We start from the raw sequence: 16,040 nt of genomic DNA, 5'->3' as shown, positions 1-16,040 counted from the left end.
CAACTAGTCGCTGGCGAAACGATCTGGAACGCAGTCACTGAGAGCTGTTGCCCAACGTGCGCTGATGCCGACGGGGCTCCACCCGCCCGGCGTCGCTCATCAAGCCTATTGCACCCGAAAAGGATGGCGTTCCGTTATGCCACGGGCTGGGAACCCTGTGTTGTGTGTTGCTGCTATGTTTTAGAGTGAGAGTGTAGAAGAGTTGCTCCCTTGGTAGCAACTGATGGGGATGCAAATAAACCCCCATCTTAGAAATTTGTGACCACCAAAAAATATATTTACATTAAAAAAAATGATTTAAAATGATTATCATTTTAGAATGACAAAACAGGTTATTTCAATGTGGACCTGTTGGAAAACATCTTCCACTTTTAATGTAAACACAGCTGATATTTTAATTTAACATAATATAAACATAACTTTATTCTTCGTTTCCTATAGGTCTGTTGTGACTCTTTTCGAGGGAGACTTTGCAAAGACAGGCATCAGCAAAAATAAAAAAAAATAAAATGAAAATTGCACAACATAAGAAAATACAGGAACACAACATTGATGGAGAGTTTCTTCCAATACACTGCTCTCTGTATTACTGTACATTATGGTCATGTTGCCTTCTAGTGGATTATAAAAGTAATGCACAGGTTTCCAACAGACTGATCTTTGACCGGCCTGACTAACTAGGCCTTTTGAATGTAAGACAAGTTCATGAGACCCAAAATACGTTCACTGGGTCGTGAAAGCATCTGATCTGACACACAAATATAAATATTTGACATGCAACGTTTTTTCCATTGATGTTCATCATGGGAATCTGTCCCGTCACGTGTAGAATAACCTTCTCTCATAAGCAGTTCACTGCTCTGGTATTAAAATAATAGCTGAAGTTTGAAAAATTCGAAAATAACAAAAGATTTGTCGCTAATAATTTCGTTTTGTAGAAATTTGAAAGATTTGATACTTGATAGATGTTATCTCAGGGACGTTCAGGTGTAATTATTGTGTCAATGTCAATTTACACACAGGGCTTTTTTTTTTTTAAGTACATTTGTTGATTTTCTTTCTTTCGTTACAATTTGAAGTGCAGGCAATTTGATTACTTTCTCACCATCAAATGATGTGATTGGATGAGGAATGACCATTGCTATAAGGTTTGCCTTTATTTAATTGAAACGTCACCGTGACACCACAGAAATCCATGACTTTGAACGGAGCGGAGATGCCTGCTCATCTCGTTTGGAAACCCTGCCTGCGCACTACAGACGCGGCCGATGAAGGGGTTCGACGACTGTCACCGCCCGACGCAAGAATCGTGCAATTTCAACTCCCCTTTGAGCTCGGCCCGGTCACCAGAAAATGCATTTTGGTAGTTTCGAGGGCCGTTGGAGGTGCCCGCTTAGGCGCAATGACGCTGATATTGCGCTTGTGCCCAACGTTGTCACAGCGTGTTGCATCCTACACGGTGTGCGCGAACTGAACAGGGAGAGCTTTTCACCCCACTGGAACACCGGCCGTTGTGGGAATATGCAGGACCCAGACAAGGACGCTCACCGAGGGGAAGCCATGCATGGCACGCGTGCATCGGTGCCCCTGCTATGAATTATTTATCCGGCTTTTGTCCATTGTCATGTTTGTTTGCGAGACGGCCCACTAACATTTCACCAAACATGTAATGTTCAGAATTACGGCAAGAGTTTGGCACCATTCCTGAACCATTATGCTCGTATAAAATCAAAGCTGATTATGGTGGTAAATGTACTGCATTTATCATCTCCAGCCAGTCATTATTTCTGAATTTCTTTTCTTATTTCTATTTCAAAAGAACTTGTATTGCTTATTAGTTATCAAACCGCCTGTGAAAGCATTGGCAAGGCAACCGTTCAAACACGTCATCATCGGAGTCCTGTGATTGGTTCGCTCGCTCCACGTGAAAGCCTCTTTCGTCGGACGGACAAAACCCTTCACACGCTCGTCCCTGCAATGTCACGGCTTTCATTCAGGTATTTTACCTGTGAAGTTATTTGGTCCTGGGGTGGGAAATTGCCGGTACAGATTCCCTGAATGTCGATCCCTGCCCCCCTTCATACTGACCCCATGCAGGAAATGTTCCTGAACATTTCTGGGACAGACTGCATGTGCGAAAGGTGCGAAAGTTTCAGGGACATTTTAGGGTGGGGCTGTGGATATTTTGTTCAGCTGAAGACAAAATCAAAGAAGGCATAACTTTAATCACATTTTAAAAGATGCATTGAAAAGGTAAAAGTGTGTGTGTGTGTATACACATACATACATATACATATACATATATATATATAGATATATATATATATGTATACACACACACTCATACACATATATACACATATACAGTATACATACATACATACATACATACATACATACATACATACATACACGCACACACAGACAGACAATTCTGTGATATGATGCAACATTAAACAACATTAGTCAAAACACCTAATCTTCTTTCCTAAATGTACTTACATGCAGGGGAGTGTATCTCTGTGCAGGTTTTTATTTACATTTTATTCGCTCTCAAAATGCATTCTGCCTGTGAATATCCTTAAAATAGTTGCTAAGATGGTGAGAGGTTAAAATTTTGAAAACAAAGTCATTATAATCGTCAGAAATTCGATAGTGTTGTTCAGCTCAACTAATGGCTTGTTGATGTTGTTGTTTTTTTTACCGTAACCTGTCTCCAAAAGTGCCAATATTGGAGAAAAGTCACAAAAATATATATCACTTCCATAATTGAATATTTGCTATTATAAAAAACAACTAAAAAACAATAAAAAATAACAGGAAAAGCGCCTGGCCAGATATTTCTTGGCACCATCTTGGAGAAAAGAATGTTGCATTTGTCTGTTATGTGAAAAATTCTCAAGACCTTTGTGCTCAGACGGGCATTTTGAGGAGAGCGCACTCGGTCAGCAGCATCAGGGTTGTGAGCATGTAACTGCTGTTGGAGATCTGGAAAAAGACACAAACATCAGAAAATCACCATCACCATAGCGTCAGTAAGAGTTTCGGGGGGGTAATTACTTAAAGTCCACCAAAATATACCAATCCCATCAACAGACACTGGGGCGGGGCAATATATCATTATAATGTTGATATTGGGATACAAGACTGTATATCATCTGGGAATCCGATTATCGCAATATGGTGTTGTCTTTAAGGCTGCATTACAGCAAAATAATGCAATTTTTTGATCTTTATTGACTTGTTGCTGTTCTGATCAATACTTCTTCCTGCTAGGTCAGAATATCCACATTACTAATGATTGTTTATACATTTTATTTGTGTGTGAATATCTTATGAAAGCACCAAATTATCGAAACCGGGCTATTAATAATACCCAATAATAATAATTTAATTATCTATTGTGATATTTGATTCATTTCAAAATAACAGGCACCCAAAAGTATAACTGGGAGAATTTATACAAAGCCTATCCAACTAACTCGATAAATGTTTCACATCTTTCCCTGCACGGCTTCACCTTGAGTTTGCCGCTGTGCTTGGCAGATCCCAGCGCTGTGGAGACCTTCGTCAGCCATCCAGCGGACAGGTCCAGCCTGAAGTGTCTGAAGAAATGCCTCTTCAGCCCCTTGATGAATCGCGTCACCTCCTCTATGCCAACAGAACCGTCCTCATCCTCCCCCTCCTCCTCCCTCCCCTGCTGCCTCTCGCTCCTCCACAGCTCCCAGGCATCCTGTGGGTGGAGCGAGTAGCTGACCTCCAGCGGCGGCACGGCCGGCAACGTCCACAGCAGCATCAGGTGCTGGATGTTGGACTCGGGGTGGCAGTCGGTCCACAGCGCCGCCAGCCACTGCAGGTTGGTGGAGGTGATTTCCAGGGGGCCAAAGCGACAGTCGAATGTGCGCTCGAACCACGCCTTGACCAGGGCGGTGAGTCTCTCGCCCCCGTCGCTGCAGAACAGCGGCAGGCAGACAAAGTCCTTCGGGAGGGAGCGGAGGTAGTCCTGGTTGCCCCTGATGCAGGTGAACCAGCCGCTCCAAAACACCTTCAGGGGCTCGTCCTGCGCCGCAAACAAGTTCTTCGAATGGATCTGTGGTGGGCGGAGAGGAAGCGTGAGAAATAGCGACTAGCAGCATTGTGAGTATGGTAGAATTATGAGGAATTTTAAATCAACACAAATATTTTTTCCCCTCTAATGTATTTTCCCCCCTTGAAATAATTTTACCATAAAAACAGACATGGAATACGCTCAACTGAAGATTTGTGAACTATCCAACGGGAGTAGTGAAATCAATCTCCCACCACAGGCGGAAAGCTGTGTCTACCTGTATGAAGATTGTGTCCGCATCGTCCTCCGTCTCCGCCATCCCCTGAACCACAGTGAAAGACACCTTGAGGTTGCTCTCCAGTCCCACCTCCACCGCCAAGCCCTGCTGCTGCTCCGATACGATGAACGCAGAGAGCTGCCTGGTGTAGCGCTTCAGCTGGTCGTGTTGGAACTGGTACAGCGGTGTGACGTAGGACAGCTGCCACTCCCTTTTCATCAGCAGGGCCAGCTGCGCAGGGTCCACCTTGTCCTTTAAGAAGGAACGAAGAGAAGCAGAAGGTATTTCACAGCTCGGATGAGCGAGAGGGGGGTGGAAATGTAAGGTTGCGAAAGGCATGGACCAAAAAAAAAAAAAAAAAAAAACACATCAGGAAAATATGTCAACTTCCTCTCAATTATTCCATCAATTTAGGGCTGGGCCTAAGTTATGGCCTAAATGTATATAATCACCATCAAGCAATATTAAGGAAAGATGCTAAGTTCCCTCACAGTGATGCTGTGGCACTTGGGAGAGATTCTGCTGGTGGTAAGCCTCCGTTTGGACAAGCCTGGTGTGTAGCCCAGATGTGAAGCAGTTCCAACATAGCTGCGGTAAGACTGTCGGTATCGCTGCACGTGGAGGCTGTTGAGAGGAGTCCTCACCGGACTGGAAGCAAAGGAAAAACAAACAATCTGTGAGGCGACGCTTAAATTAGCAGTTGATTTGCAGCATCTGACTTCATGGTGCATTCTAAATCCACCCCCCTCTCTCTTCTACACAGAGACCACTAGATAGGTCAAACACTACTACACATATATGAGTTAAACATGGACTACATTATGATAAGAAGCCTAAACAGATTGGTGAAACTTTTATTCCATTTGTGAAATTGGATTTTATCGTATTTTTTCCCCACACTGACCACTTAAAGGCGCAGTGCGTACAATTTAGTGGCATCTAGCGGTGAGGTTGCAGATCGCAAACCAACTGAATACCCCTCCCCATGGCGGTGCAACCGCGGCAGCCTCCGTGAACGAGACGGTGGCCGTGAAACTTGCAGAAAACGCGAAAGGCCCTGTCAAGCGCCCGTGTTTGGTTTGTCCGTTCTGGGCCACCGTAAAAGCAACGGCGGTGCAGCCTCCGTGGAAGCGTACCCGCTCCCTACGTAGATAAAAATGGCTCATTCTAAATTAACGCCAGCACAACAATTCCTATTTTCATTGGATTGTACACACATTTAAACGTACCTACAACTGTTCTATTCTGTTTCTGCCAAGTCCGTTCCGTAAACTCTACACACTGCACCTTTAAGGCACGGAAACGACTGTACTTATAGTAGTCAAACCTGTCCTGGATTCTAACAAGAAGCCCAACATGTCGACGGTTCTTCTTCACACTGAAAGCGACACACAAAACTGAAGCAAATAATAATAATAATAATAATAATAATAATAATAATAATAAAAAAACAGCTTAAAACGAATCGGTGAATCAGTTGTTGAAGAAATCTGTTTTGATGCTTCCTGACCTCTGACCCGACCATTGTTATTGAAAGCGCAGCTGCTTCCGAACCCGCCACCCGATGATAGGGCGTTTTTGTTTCGTTCGGGTGGAGGTGGGAACGGGGTAATGCGCCAGTGCTTTACACACAGAGAAAACGGGCACGCGGACGGCGGAACACACGCCGGCATGCGGTGACCGAAGCGGGGGAGTGTAAAAGGTGCAGCTACCAGCTCCGTCGCTCCATGTTTGCCTCCAAGCAGCAACGACCGGAAACAGGAAGTCAAATTTGAACGTCGCGCTTTCCCCACGGGCCCGCGCGGAGTGCGAAGCAGACGATCGCCGCATCGTTCAACGACAAATCGCGAAATTGGGTTTCTGTTCACTCAGTAGCCACACGCGTTTCACTTTTAGATAAAAATCTAGAATTTACGATTCATATTGGCTGACAGCCGACAAAGGAGGTTGATAGCGGGACAAAACACATCGCTCCGGCGTCGTTCGAGCGATCGCATCTCCGTCTGGCTGCTTTTGTCTGATGTTGACGTCATGTGTATGCGCCGAAAGCGCCGCTCGACCACTGCAGATCGCTAGATGTAAGGATTGGCGTAAACGCGCGTGTGCGGCCGTGGAGCAGCCGCTCCAGATGAACGCGAGTCTGTCCGCGCTCAGGGACGGACGAGAGGCAGCCCGCACGCAGGAACCGACTTACGCGTCGAGCGGCGACCGTGGCGAATAACGGAAGGAACCGTACGCGCCGGTGGCCAGAGCCTGTCATGGCGGAGCCCCCTTCCTTCCGTGCGCACCCGTAGACCGGGCGGAGGCCGCTTGGCAGAACTGGCGGTGTAATAACATGTGACACTCAGTTTTTTTTTATTTTTTATTACAGCGTTATTTTCCTTCCAAATGGCGACCCGGACGCTGGTGCGTTTGCGGAGGACGCTGCCCGCGTTCAGCGCACACGCGCTCGGGCGCCCTGCGGTGATCCGACCGGCCTCGGTTCAAGGGCGTGTGCCCGCGGGATCCGGCGGCGCCGGGAGCCTCGGACGCCTCTCCACCTCCGGCGCCGCCCGCCTGGTCCCCTCCACCACAGGTATTCCGCTGACTGGGACAGCACCGGCGCACGACTGACGAGGGAACTAATGTGCAGTTCTCGTGGATGCAAACATATCTCATGAGAGAGAGAGAGAGACGAGTATGACAAACAACAAATAACCCAGTAGGATGTCTGTGTATGTATTCAGAATTCAAGGGAAGGCAAGTGGACTAGTACAGGTACTCCTCACTTAACGACCGAGTTCCGTTCCTAGGGCCAGGTCGTTATGCGAATTGGTCGATAAGCGAGTACCCGTGTTATTTCACGTAAGGGGGCGTGTATATAGTGTTTATACTGTATATAGTACATATAGTGCTATTTCACGGCAAGGGGACGTGGCGATCGCGAACGCTAGTGTAGACCAACTGCGGGAGCGAGACTTGAGACTGAGAACGGTGATGAGATGTATACAGTGTATATGGTGTATATAGTATATATGGTGTATATAGTATATATAGTGTACATAAAGGCTGATGCGCAATGAGTTGCTTGACGTTGAGACGCCACGGTATTGTACGCATTGTATTGACGGGTCAGAGAACTGGTCCTAAGTCTGAAGGGTCGTTAAACAGGTAGGTCGTTAAATGAGTTAAAGTACCTGTATAGCACATTTCATACGTAAAGCACAAAATAAATAACTAAACAAAGAAATATAAATGCAGAGAAGTAGTAAAAGCTATAAAGACAGGGGTTAAAGTGCAATTGAAACCTGCAGGCCTAATTCACCTGTTATACCAAATGTTAACAGAACCTATCAGAATTCTACTGTATAATTATTTTACTGTATGCTGCTGTATCTGACCTCACTGTGGTGTCCCCAGGTCCGTCCAGTCTGTCCATGCGGAGTCACGCCTGTGGAGAGCTGCGGTCACAGCATGTTGGAGAGAGGGTGATTCTGTGTGGCTGGGTCCAATACCTCAGGTACCATACTGGTGGTGCCGAGAAACTGCTAAAAAGTCAAGCATTTTAATATTATTTCAGCTTATTTCAAACCGATGTTACATGTATTTAATATGTTTGAATATCAAAAGAAGAATGAATATGAGGCAGTCTGGCAAAGTAAAGATATGTGGGAACCAACGTTTATTTTGATTGGTGTCATGATTTGCAGGTCAGAAGTCAAGGTGGGTTTATTCAGATAATGGTATAAGCATAGCAAGTCCAAAAGTTTAATTAGTACCTAAAGACCTCATGGTCTTTATTTTGTATATTTCAATGGGGAGGGCATGACGCTTAAACTGTAGGTGGCTCATGCTACGTTCACTCATTGTACAAATGTTTATTCTCACATTAATTAGATGATGCTTTTGATGAGAGAAATTTTAGAAATGTCTCTAATGTGTGGTGTCTTTTGTCCTCGTCAGACAAGACCTGTTTGTAATCCTGCGGGACTTCAGCGGCCTGACTCAAGTTCTAATTCCACAGGATGAAGTAAGAGTGAAAACCTTCAAATGCAGAACTATGCATTTATATTCATATTATTCACATTGCAAAGTGATTGGTTTGAATGTTTTGGAGAAGGATACATGGGTATGAGCTCCTCAGGGGAAAGGACGGCTGTGGGTCGAAGGATTCATTTAATTTGGCTTTTTACTCCTTTCAGTGTGAGCGCAGTCTTAAGAGAATGTTGTGTGAGCTCACTCCCGAGTCGGTCGTCAAGGTTACGGGAACAGTCCGACTGAGACCACCGGGTCAGGAGAATAAGGTGAGGTGTGTGTGTGTGTGTGTGTGTGTGTGTGTGTGTGTGTGTGTGTGTGTGTGTGTGTGTGTGTGTGTGTGTGTGTGTGTGTGTGTGTGTGTGTGTGTGTGTGTGTGTGTGTGTGTGTGTGTGAATTCACAGTCTGGAAACCCACTCTGTTGAACGAGTCATGTATCGGTTGACTTTCGAGAGCAGATCTCGGTTTGAGAGCAAAAAAAAAAAAGGCAGCACCTTTTGTTTTCCTCTAAAACTAGGAAGGACGGTTGTCATTGGTTTTCCCATGTAGACAATGATTTACTGGAGAAAACATGTTCTTTTTTGAATATCGACCATTTGTTTATGATAATACACCGGTGTTGTCTTGGTTTTGAAGAGATTCCCTTTATACATTGAATGGATTCAAATAAACAGTTAATGTGAAAATATATATACTGTATGGGTTCATTTAGCCTATTTTCATGTTCTGCGCATACTAGGAAATGCTTACAGGGGATATAGAAGTTCTAGCTGAGAGCGTGGAGGTACTCAACACATGTAGGAAGCTGCCTTTTGAAATCAAAGACTTTGTTAAGGTAAGTGTGTGATTTATTATTATATATTTTTTTGTTCATATATGTATAATGTTGTAAGTATATGTACATCTAATAAAGCAACTATGGTATATTGAAAGTTTAGTTACTAGGATGAACACACACAGTACATACTGAATGTGCTGACAGTGGGAATTTAACCTCTTGGTGGTACAATGGCAATTGCTTGTTTCCAGCGATAGACTGTTGAGTTTTTCTCGCCGTTGCCTTGGGTTTCTCTAGAAATCTGAGTCTTTGCGGATGCAGTATCGCTACCTGGACCTGCGCTCTTCCCGCATGCAGCATCATCTCAGGCTGAGGTCTCGGCTGGTGATGAAGATGAGAGAATACCTCTGCAATGTACACGGTACGCAGAGCGATACATGAGCACCAATGCCATTAAAGTTATTATACGATGCAATAGTCTCAGGTTGTAATCTGGGGAAGATAGTGCACACACGCTCTGTGTGTAATAGCAGGCTTTATAAGTTACTGCTCAACACTGTTTAACACCTCATAAGCAGTGGAAAATAACCCTTATCAACATGAGTTGTCAATTTAAAAAAAAAATGGGGGCTTCAATGAATGTGGAAGTTTCAATAAAATAAAAACAAGTTGTTGTTTCTCTCTCTAACTTTAGGTTTTGTGGATGTGGAAACTCCCACGCTGTTCAAACGGACCCCGGGGGTAAGATCTCAAACAGACTCTGTAGTGACGTTTACATTGTCTATTAACCTAATATCGAATTGTAACGCAAATCTGCCTGGTCATCGTGACTTAACATGCATGCTGTTTACATTAAACCTAAAATCCAGAGGGAGAAAATAAATTAAATATATTTATATCGGATCATCAGACGAGAGGAACAAGATTTCATGATATTTTCATAATTTTTCACGGTATATCATCCGTATGTCATCGTTTTTGGATTTGGAAATGCTACTCACACTTTGAGAAAATGTGTTATTATTATTTTCAAAATCTTTCGAATTGTATTCCAATTCCATTTTCACCGTCAGACCTTTATGCCGCTAATGATTTAATCTATTTGAAAAGAGAACCAGAAATGAGCATGAATTTGATATTGTTAAAACATGATTGTATTCAAGAGATACCGTTTACCTTGAGCGATGTGTTGCCTTATATGACGGTAGAAAAGTAAACGGGATACGACCTGCTTCCGTTCAGTGATAAAACACTTGTTGCGAGTGTTTCATCTCAGTCCTTCTTAGTAGTACTTCCAATACTGTGTTGTTCATCATATCTTTAAAATAAAAAGTCACACTGTTGCCCGAGCCCATGCCAATCAACTCAACGGTTTTCCAAGTCCACAACAAGATACTGCAAAGTAGGAAAGGCATTGGTTATTTTACTCAGATGCTAAATTAACCGTATTTTTCTGTGTGTTTCAGGGAGCCAAGGAGTTTGTAGTTCCATCAAGAGAGCCCGGCCGATTCTACTCACTTCCACAGAGCCCACAGCAGTTCAAGCAGCTTTTAATGGTGGCTGGAATAGACAGGTGGGCTGCTGCACACTAAAATAAACTCCAAAATCCACTGTTTTCCACGTTTTTCTTTCATTGTGGACAAAAAAGACGTCGCTTCGCGTCAGTTTTTTGGACCCCAAGGACCGGAGTTGAGAACCACTACTCTAGACATATCTTTTCATTACAATAATTATAATATTACACATAATATATAATCAGGTAAAACCCATTAAGACAACAATGAAATAAAAAATAAATAATAGCAAAACAACAACTCTCTCCGTCTCCTTTTCAACGTTCCCAATTTCGGCAGGTACTTCCAGTTCGCTCGGTGCTACAGGGACGAGGGTTCCAAACCAGACAGGCAGCCTGAATTTACGCAGGTAGGAGTTGGGGCCGGGCCATAAATCAATATTATCCACCATCGTCTTTCAGTCGTATGACGTTGTTATGAAATCAAGACAAAATTAATGATGATTAGAAGATACTTCCCAAAATGTCTCGGTTCTTTCGAGCTGCAAAAAAACGAAATTCAAAGGAAATCACGATTGATGTAAACAAACTCTGTTGTGAGGGATGCTTCGCTCTCTTCACCAGGTGGACATAGAAATGTCCTTCGTGGAGCAGTCGAGCATCGTGGCCTTGGTGGAGGGTTTGCTGCAGTGCTCCTGGCCGGCAGAGAAAGGTCCAGTTAACACTCCCTTCCAGACCATGACGTATGAAGAGGCCATGAGGGACTACGGCGTGGACAAGCCCGATACCAGATTTGATATGAAGGTTGAAGGTGGCTTACGTTTCTTTATCTTAGGGAGCTGGAAGTCGTTTGAAAAGACAGCCGGAGTCGGACCTTTGCCTGTTTTTTTTTAAAGACATTTTCAAAGGCTGCGTTTTGTAGGTGCAGCAGATCTGCGTTGTGGTATTGACTCTTGTTGCATTCTGAGAGAGGCGGCACGCTGACGTAAAACAGGTCCCACTCGACATTTACTCACTCAGTCGCTCATAAGTGATTGTTAGAAGAGGAACATGAGCAAAAGCTCCTCAGTCAAAAAGCCCTCTTTCTTATGCTTTATATGTTAATTAAAATGTGCTGTCTTAAGTGTCATGAATATTCTGCGAAATGTTATATTTAAGCATAGTCTTCCAAGGAGTACAGGGTCATTTCATGCTCTCTGCGACTGGTTGGTGCACCCCGGGGTCATGCCTGGGTGTTGCTCTACGGGTTCTCGGCTTCTCTGTGGGTCGTGGGTCTTCTGTGGCTGCAGTGCGTTGTGCTTGGAGTGTTCTTGCGGTCATGGGGTGTCTGCACGGCTGTGGGGCTTGTGAGCAGCTGTAGGTTTGTATTCATTTTGTGATTAATACAATTTCTGTCTGTCTGGTTAGCTGACTGATGTCAGCGAGGTGTTCCGGAACACAGAGGTGCAATTCCTGAAATCGGTTCTTGCCCAGTCAGAAGGTTCCATCCAGGCCATCTGTATTCCTGACGGAGTGGTACGACATTAACCTTTATTCCTGCAGTCGGGAGTCATGTACACATTTCCGTATTATGGTGTCCTTTCTGCAAATTAAACCTCATGGAAGTTATTACATAAGTATAATAATGATTAAAAAATAATAGATCTATATTTTATCTTTTCTTTCCCATGACAGAAGCATTTAAAAGCTAAAGATTTGGAAGCACTCAGGCAAACAGCCCAGACTATGTTTGGACAGGTAGGTCTTTCTTAAAGAGAAAAATAAATTTAAAATAGCATTTGGGGAGCAAATTCTTTTAAATATATTTATTTCTTATAATGATCCTTGCTTAAGATCACACTGACTGACTACGTCTGGGGGATTGTTCGCCATATTATTCTTTTGCAGTATACACTGTGTGCGTGACTGTCAGGTATTGACCGCTTTGTCTACACCGAAGGAGCTGAGCACGGTTGCCGTGAGAACAGACGGAACGTTGAAGTCTCCCCTCAGCAAGCTGCTGTCCGTCTCTGCAACAGAGACGCTGCTGAGGGCGACGGGGGCAAAACCAGGCGACCTGCTGCTTCTGTCCGCCAGCGCCCTCGACACTGTGGTGAGTGACCGATGTTGGCAGGTTTGGCCTGCGCTCTCAGTTTATATTGAGCTCCAGACTCACTGCACTTTATTTGCCCTGTTACAGTACTTTCAACATCTTCTATTGAGTTTTTTTTTTTTTATCCAGTTGTTAATATTAACATTCCTATCTTTGTATATGTATTAGAACTCATGTTATGGTTTTGAGGCTTAATTTAGGTTCACAAAAATTTGCGGCTTGGTTCTTTACGATACAGCGGTGCCACGGTTCGGTAATAATGAAGAATTCAAGATGTGCCTTAATGAAAAACATCTATAAAAGCTTAAACAAAATGGAGATACCTGGCTCACCGTATGGCTTGGCTTCATAAAAGTAGAACCTTTTTATAAAGATAAAACAAAAATAATAAGATTTGGACAAAGCAGGAGTTATGGTAATTCCAGTGAAATAAAGTGCTTCTCATCTCATCCGTCACCCCACCCCCTGTTTTCCTCACCTCTCCACCCAACGCACCCCTCCCACCTTTTCAGCGCCCAATCCTCGGTAAACTGAGGCTGCAGTGCGCAGAGCTGCTGGAGTCCCGCGGTGTTCCCGTCCGGGACCCAACAGCGTTCCACTTCCTGTGGGTCGTGGACTTCCCCCTCTTTCTGCCCAAAGACGACGAGCCACATCAGCTGGAGTCGGCCCATCACCCTTTCACCGCTCCGGTGCCCCAGGATGCGGAATTGCTCTACACAGAACCACACAGGGTTAGTAAGAAAGGGTGCTTGTTGCTGCCCAATTGTTTTTAATTTGATTTTATAATAAATCATTTTGTAAAAAAATCATTTTGAAACACTGTTTTGACAAGAACTATAATGGTAGTGTGGTTTTCCTCTGGTTGTTTGGGAACATCTTGGCTAACCGACTAACCAGAGCTGATTCATTTTGAACATATTGTACTTCTGAAATAAAGACATTTGTTATGTTACGTCATGTCATTTGCGTTCCATCATTTAGCTAACTATGTTGTTTTTTTTTGTTGTTTTTTTACAAATTACCAATTACAAAGAAGTTGCTTTTTTATTTGATATTGTTTACAGAACCTTAAAGTCTGTTATGTCCAGCCAAGCCCTGGCTACAAAGCGACAAATGCTGTCATTATTTGCAATTTATGGCAGATGGAAATATATAGCAATTATCCAGTTGTCGGGACGAGAGGTAAAAGCTAGAAAATACTCTATTTACACCTTTATTAAGACATACAGCATTTGAAACTTCACGGGGATCTTTGTTTGGAGTGGAAGAATAAATGAATAAAGAAGTAAAAAAAAAACAAAAAACCTCAAGGCAGTGGCTTTCTGGCTACAGGTTCGTGGGCAGCACTATGACCTTGTGTTAAATGGCTGTGAGATTGGTGGTGGCTCCATCCGTATCCACAACGCCGCGGAGCAGCTCCACGTCCTCAAGAACATCCTCAAGGTTAGCCGCACGTCGATGACCATGTACCTGGTTTGCTTGCCTTTTGATGTCATTTTTATTTTTGCTTGGATTGAACCGTATGGTCAGGGTGTGCAGCAGGTGACCCCAGAAGAGACGCGGTACACATTTGGCTCAATGTGCTCGATCAATATGGAAAAGATATTACTTGAAGTGTCACTATTAAAAATTGTATATTATGAAAATAGATTGAAGGATATAGTGTTCATGTCATCACAGCTTATTTTTGTCTCCTGCCAACATTAAGCAGAAGACTCATAGAAGGTATTCATGGGTTATCTTGGTTAACCATGCTTAATAACTATAACTATTTTTTTGTTTGTTTGTTTGTTTTGTTTCCAGGAGGATCCTTCTCTTCTGTCTCACCTGCTGGATGCACTGGAATCTGGAGCACCCCCACACGGAGGCATCGCTCTGGGTAACCGCTACCTCATAACTGTACTAAACAACACATGTAATAACGGGTGTAATAATGTGGCCGGGGCAGTGAAGTACAGACTTGAGAAGAGACTATCTTTTCAAAACGGATTGATAGAGATTAACGACTTGGGTGTCAGTGTTTTGGGATTTTTCCATACTTGATAGGAGGCAGTTTGGGTGGTAGCATCCAACGTATTTCGGCGTGCCCCATATCCAGATGCCTGTTTATTACATTTTTAATTTTTATTTATTTGATCTCTTTTTTCCCCAGGTTTAGACCGGCTTGTCTCCATCATGGTCGGCGCTCCCAGCATCCGAGACGTCATCGCTTTCCCAAAGTCCCTCCGGGGTCACGACCTCATGAGCCAGGCTCCAGACTACGTGGCGGAGGAGGATCTGAGGTCCTACCACATCTCTGTCGACTGGCCCGCGGAGAAGGAGAGGGGGCGTGAGAAGGAGCTGAGGGACGGGGATATCGGGAGGCGACTGCAACGTTAAGGGAGATGCGCAAGCCTCACCAGATCTCCCTCCTTCCATTGGGAACAGATCTTTGTTTTCAAATTCAACTTAGGATTTTTAAAATGTTGTAAATACTTATGACCCCTAATAATTAATAAAATCGACTTCTCCAAGATATGCACGCTCCTTTCAATGCCGAGTGGTTGCTCTCTCGATACTGACCAATAGTTTCTCTAATGATTCTACAATATTAGTGTGTCGTTTGTAGTGGGACTATCCACTTGCAGCTGTATTTGTTTTACTTGTATTTATTTATTTATCTATCTATCTATCTATCTATCTATCTATCTATCTATCCATTCATTCAACTAAAATGCCACTCCCAGGTTCCAAAGGTATATTAAATCAAGCATCTGGATTTGCTAATTAGCAGAGGCCCGAGGAAAAGGAACTATGACATGTATTTCTCTTAACACTTCACATTAGTGCTTGACAGCTTTCTTGCCTGGTCTCTATGTTTTCACTGATCTAAATCATACACAAAATGTTGTGTACGATGTGCACTGCTGCCTCACTGCAAGAAGTTCCTGGGTTCGATTCCCGCCTGGGGCGCTGTCGGCACCATGCTCCGGGCGGGTTATCTCCCCAAAAATAGGAGCCTCTCTGTGTGGAGTTTGCATGTCTCCCCGTGCTCACATGGGGTTTCCTCCACCTAACGTCAGTAAGGACCCCCACCAAAAACATGCACACAACATCGTCTGACCAGCGGTGGACACTCCCGGGCGGGTCGACGAATGCTGCCCACTGCTCCTGGTTGCCCCCCCCCCCGAGGAAGGACAAGCCAGGATGGGTTAAATGCAGAGGCCTTATTTCACTGGCCACCATCCAAAGCATGTGCATGTGTTGTAGTGTGGTGTGTTGCGTGATAATTAAAGATTTTTCTTCTAACATCGTGACAACGATGTCCTAATCACTCTC

The 16,040-nt window shown here is 44.0% G+C and overlaps 2 protein-coding genes across 2 annotated transcripts; one reads left to right on the top strand and one right to left on the bottom strand.

Moving 5' to 3' along the window:
* Window positions 1–2,205: 2,205 nt before the first annotated feature.
* Window positions 2,206–6,071, bottom strand: cenpl (centromere protein L). Its single transcript, XM_080011203.1, has 5 exons — window positions 6,038–6,071; window positions 4,817–4,973; window positions 4,326–4,577; window positions 3,521–4,090; window positions 2,206–2,988 (listed from the first exon to the last, which is right to left on the bottom strand). The coding sequence occupies exons 1-5, from the start codon at window positions 6,052–6,054 to the stop codon at window positions 2,914–2,916; spliced, it is 1,071 nt and encodes a 356-aa protein (XP_079867329.1). The 5' UTR covers window positions 6,055–6,071; the 3' UTR covers window positions 2,206–2,913.
* Window positions 6,072–6,492: 421 nt separating this feature from the next.
* On the top strand, window positions 6,493–15,221 carry dars2 (aspartyl-tRNA synthetase 2, mitochondrial). Its single transcript, XM_080011579.1, has 17 exons — window positions 6,493–6,900; window positions 7,725–7,824; window positions 8,268–8,334; window positions 8,507–8,608; window positions 9,079–9,174; window positions 9,415–9,538; window positions 9,812–9,858; window positions 10,584–10,690; window positions 10,971–11,040; window positions 11,255–11,434; window positions 12,038–12,145; window positions 12,305–12,367; window positions 12,570–12,722; window positions 13,235–13,453; window positions 14,055–14,165; window positions 14,526–14,601; window positions 14,875–15,221. The coding sequence occupies exons 1-17, from the start codon at window positions 6,714–6,716 to the stop codon at window positions 15,099–15,101; spliced, it is 2,037 nt and encodes a 678-aa protein (XP_079867705.1). The 5' UTR covers window positions 6,493–6,713; the 3' UTR covers window positions 15,102–15,221.
* Window positions 15,222–16,040: the final 819 nt, after the last annotated feature.

Source organism: Zeus faber (genome assembly GCF_960531495.2).
Source record: "Zeus faber genome assembly, chromosome: 12".
NCBI classification, from domain to species: Eukaryota; Metazoa; Chordata; class Actinopteri; order Zeiformes; family Zeidae; genus Zeus; species Zeus faber.
This window is presented reverse-complemented; position numbering and strand designations above follow the sequence as displayed.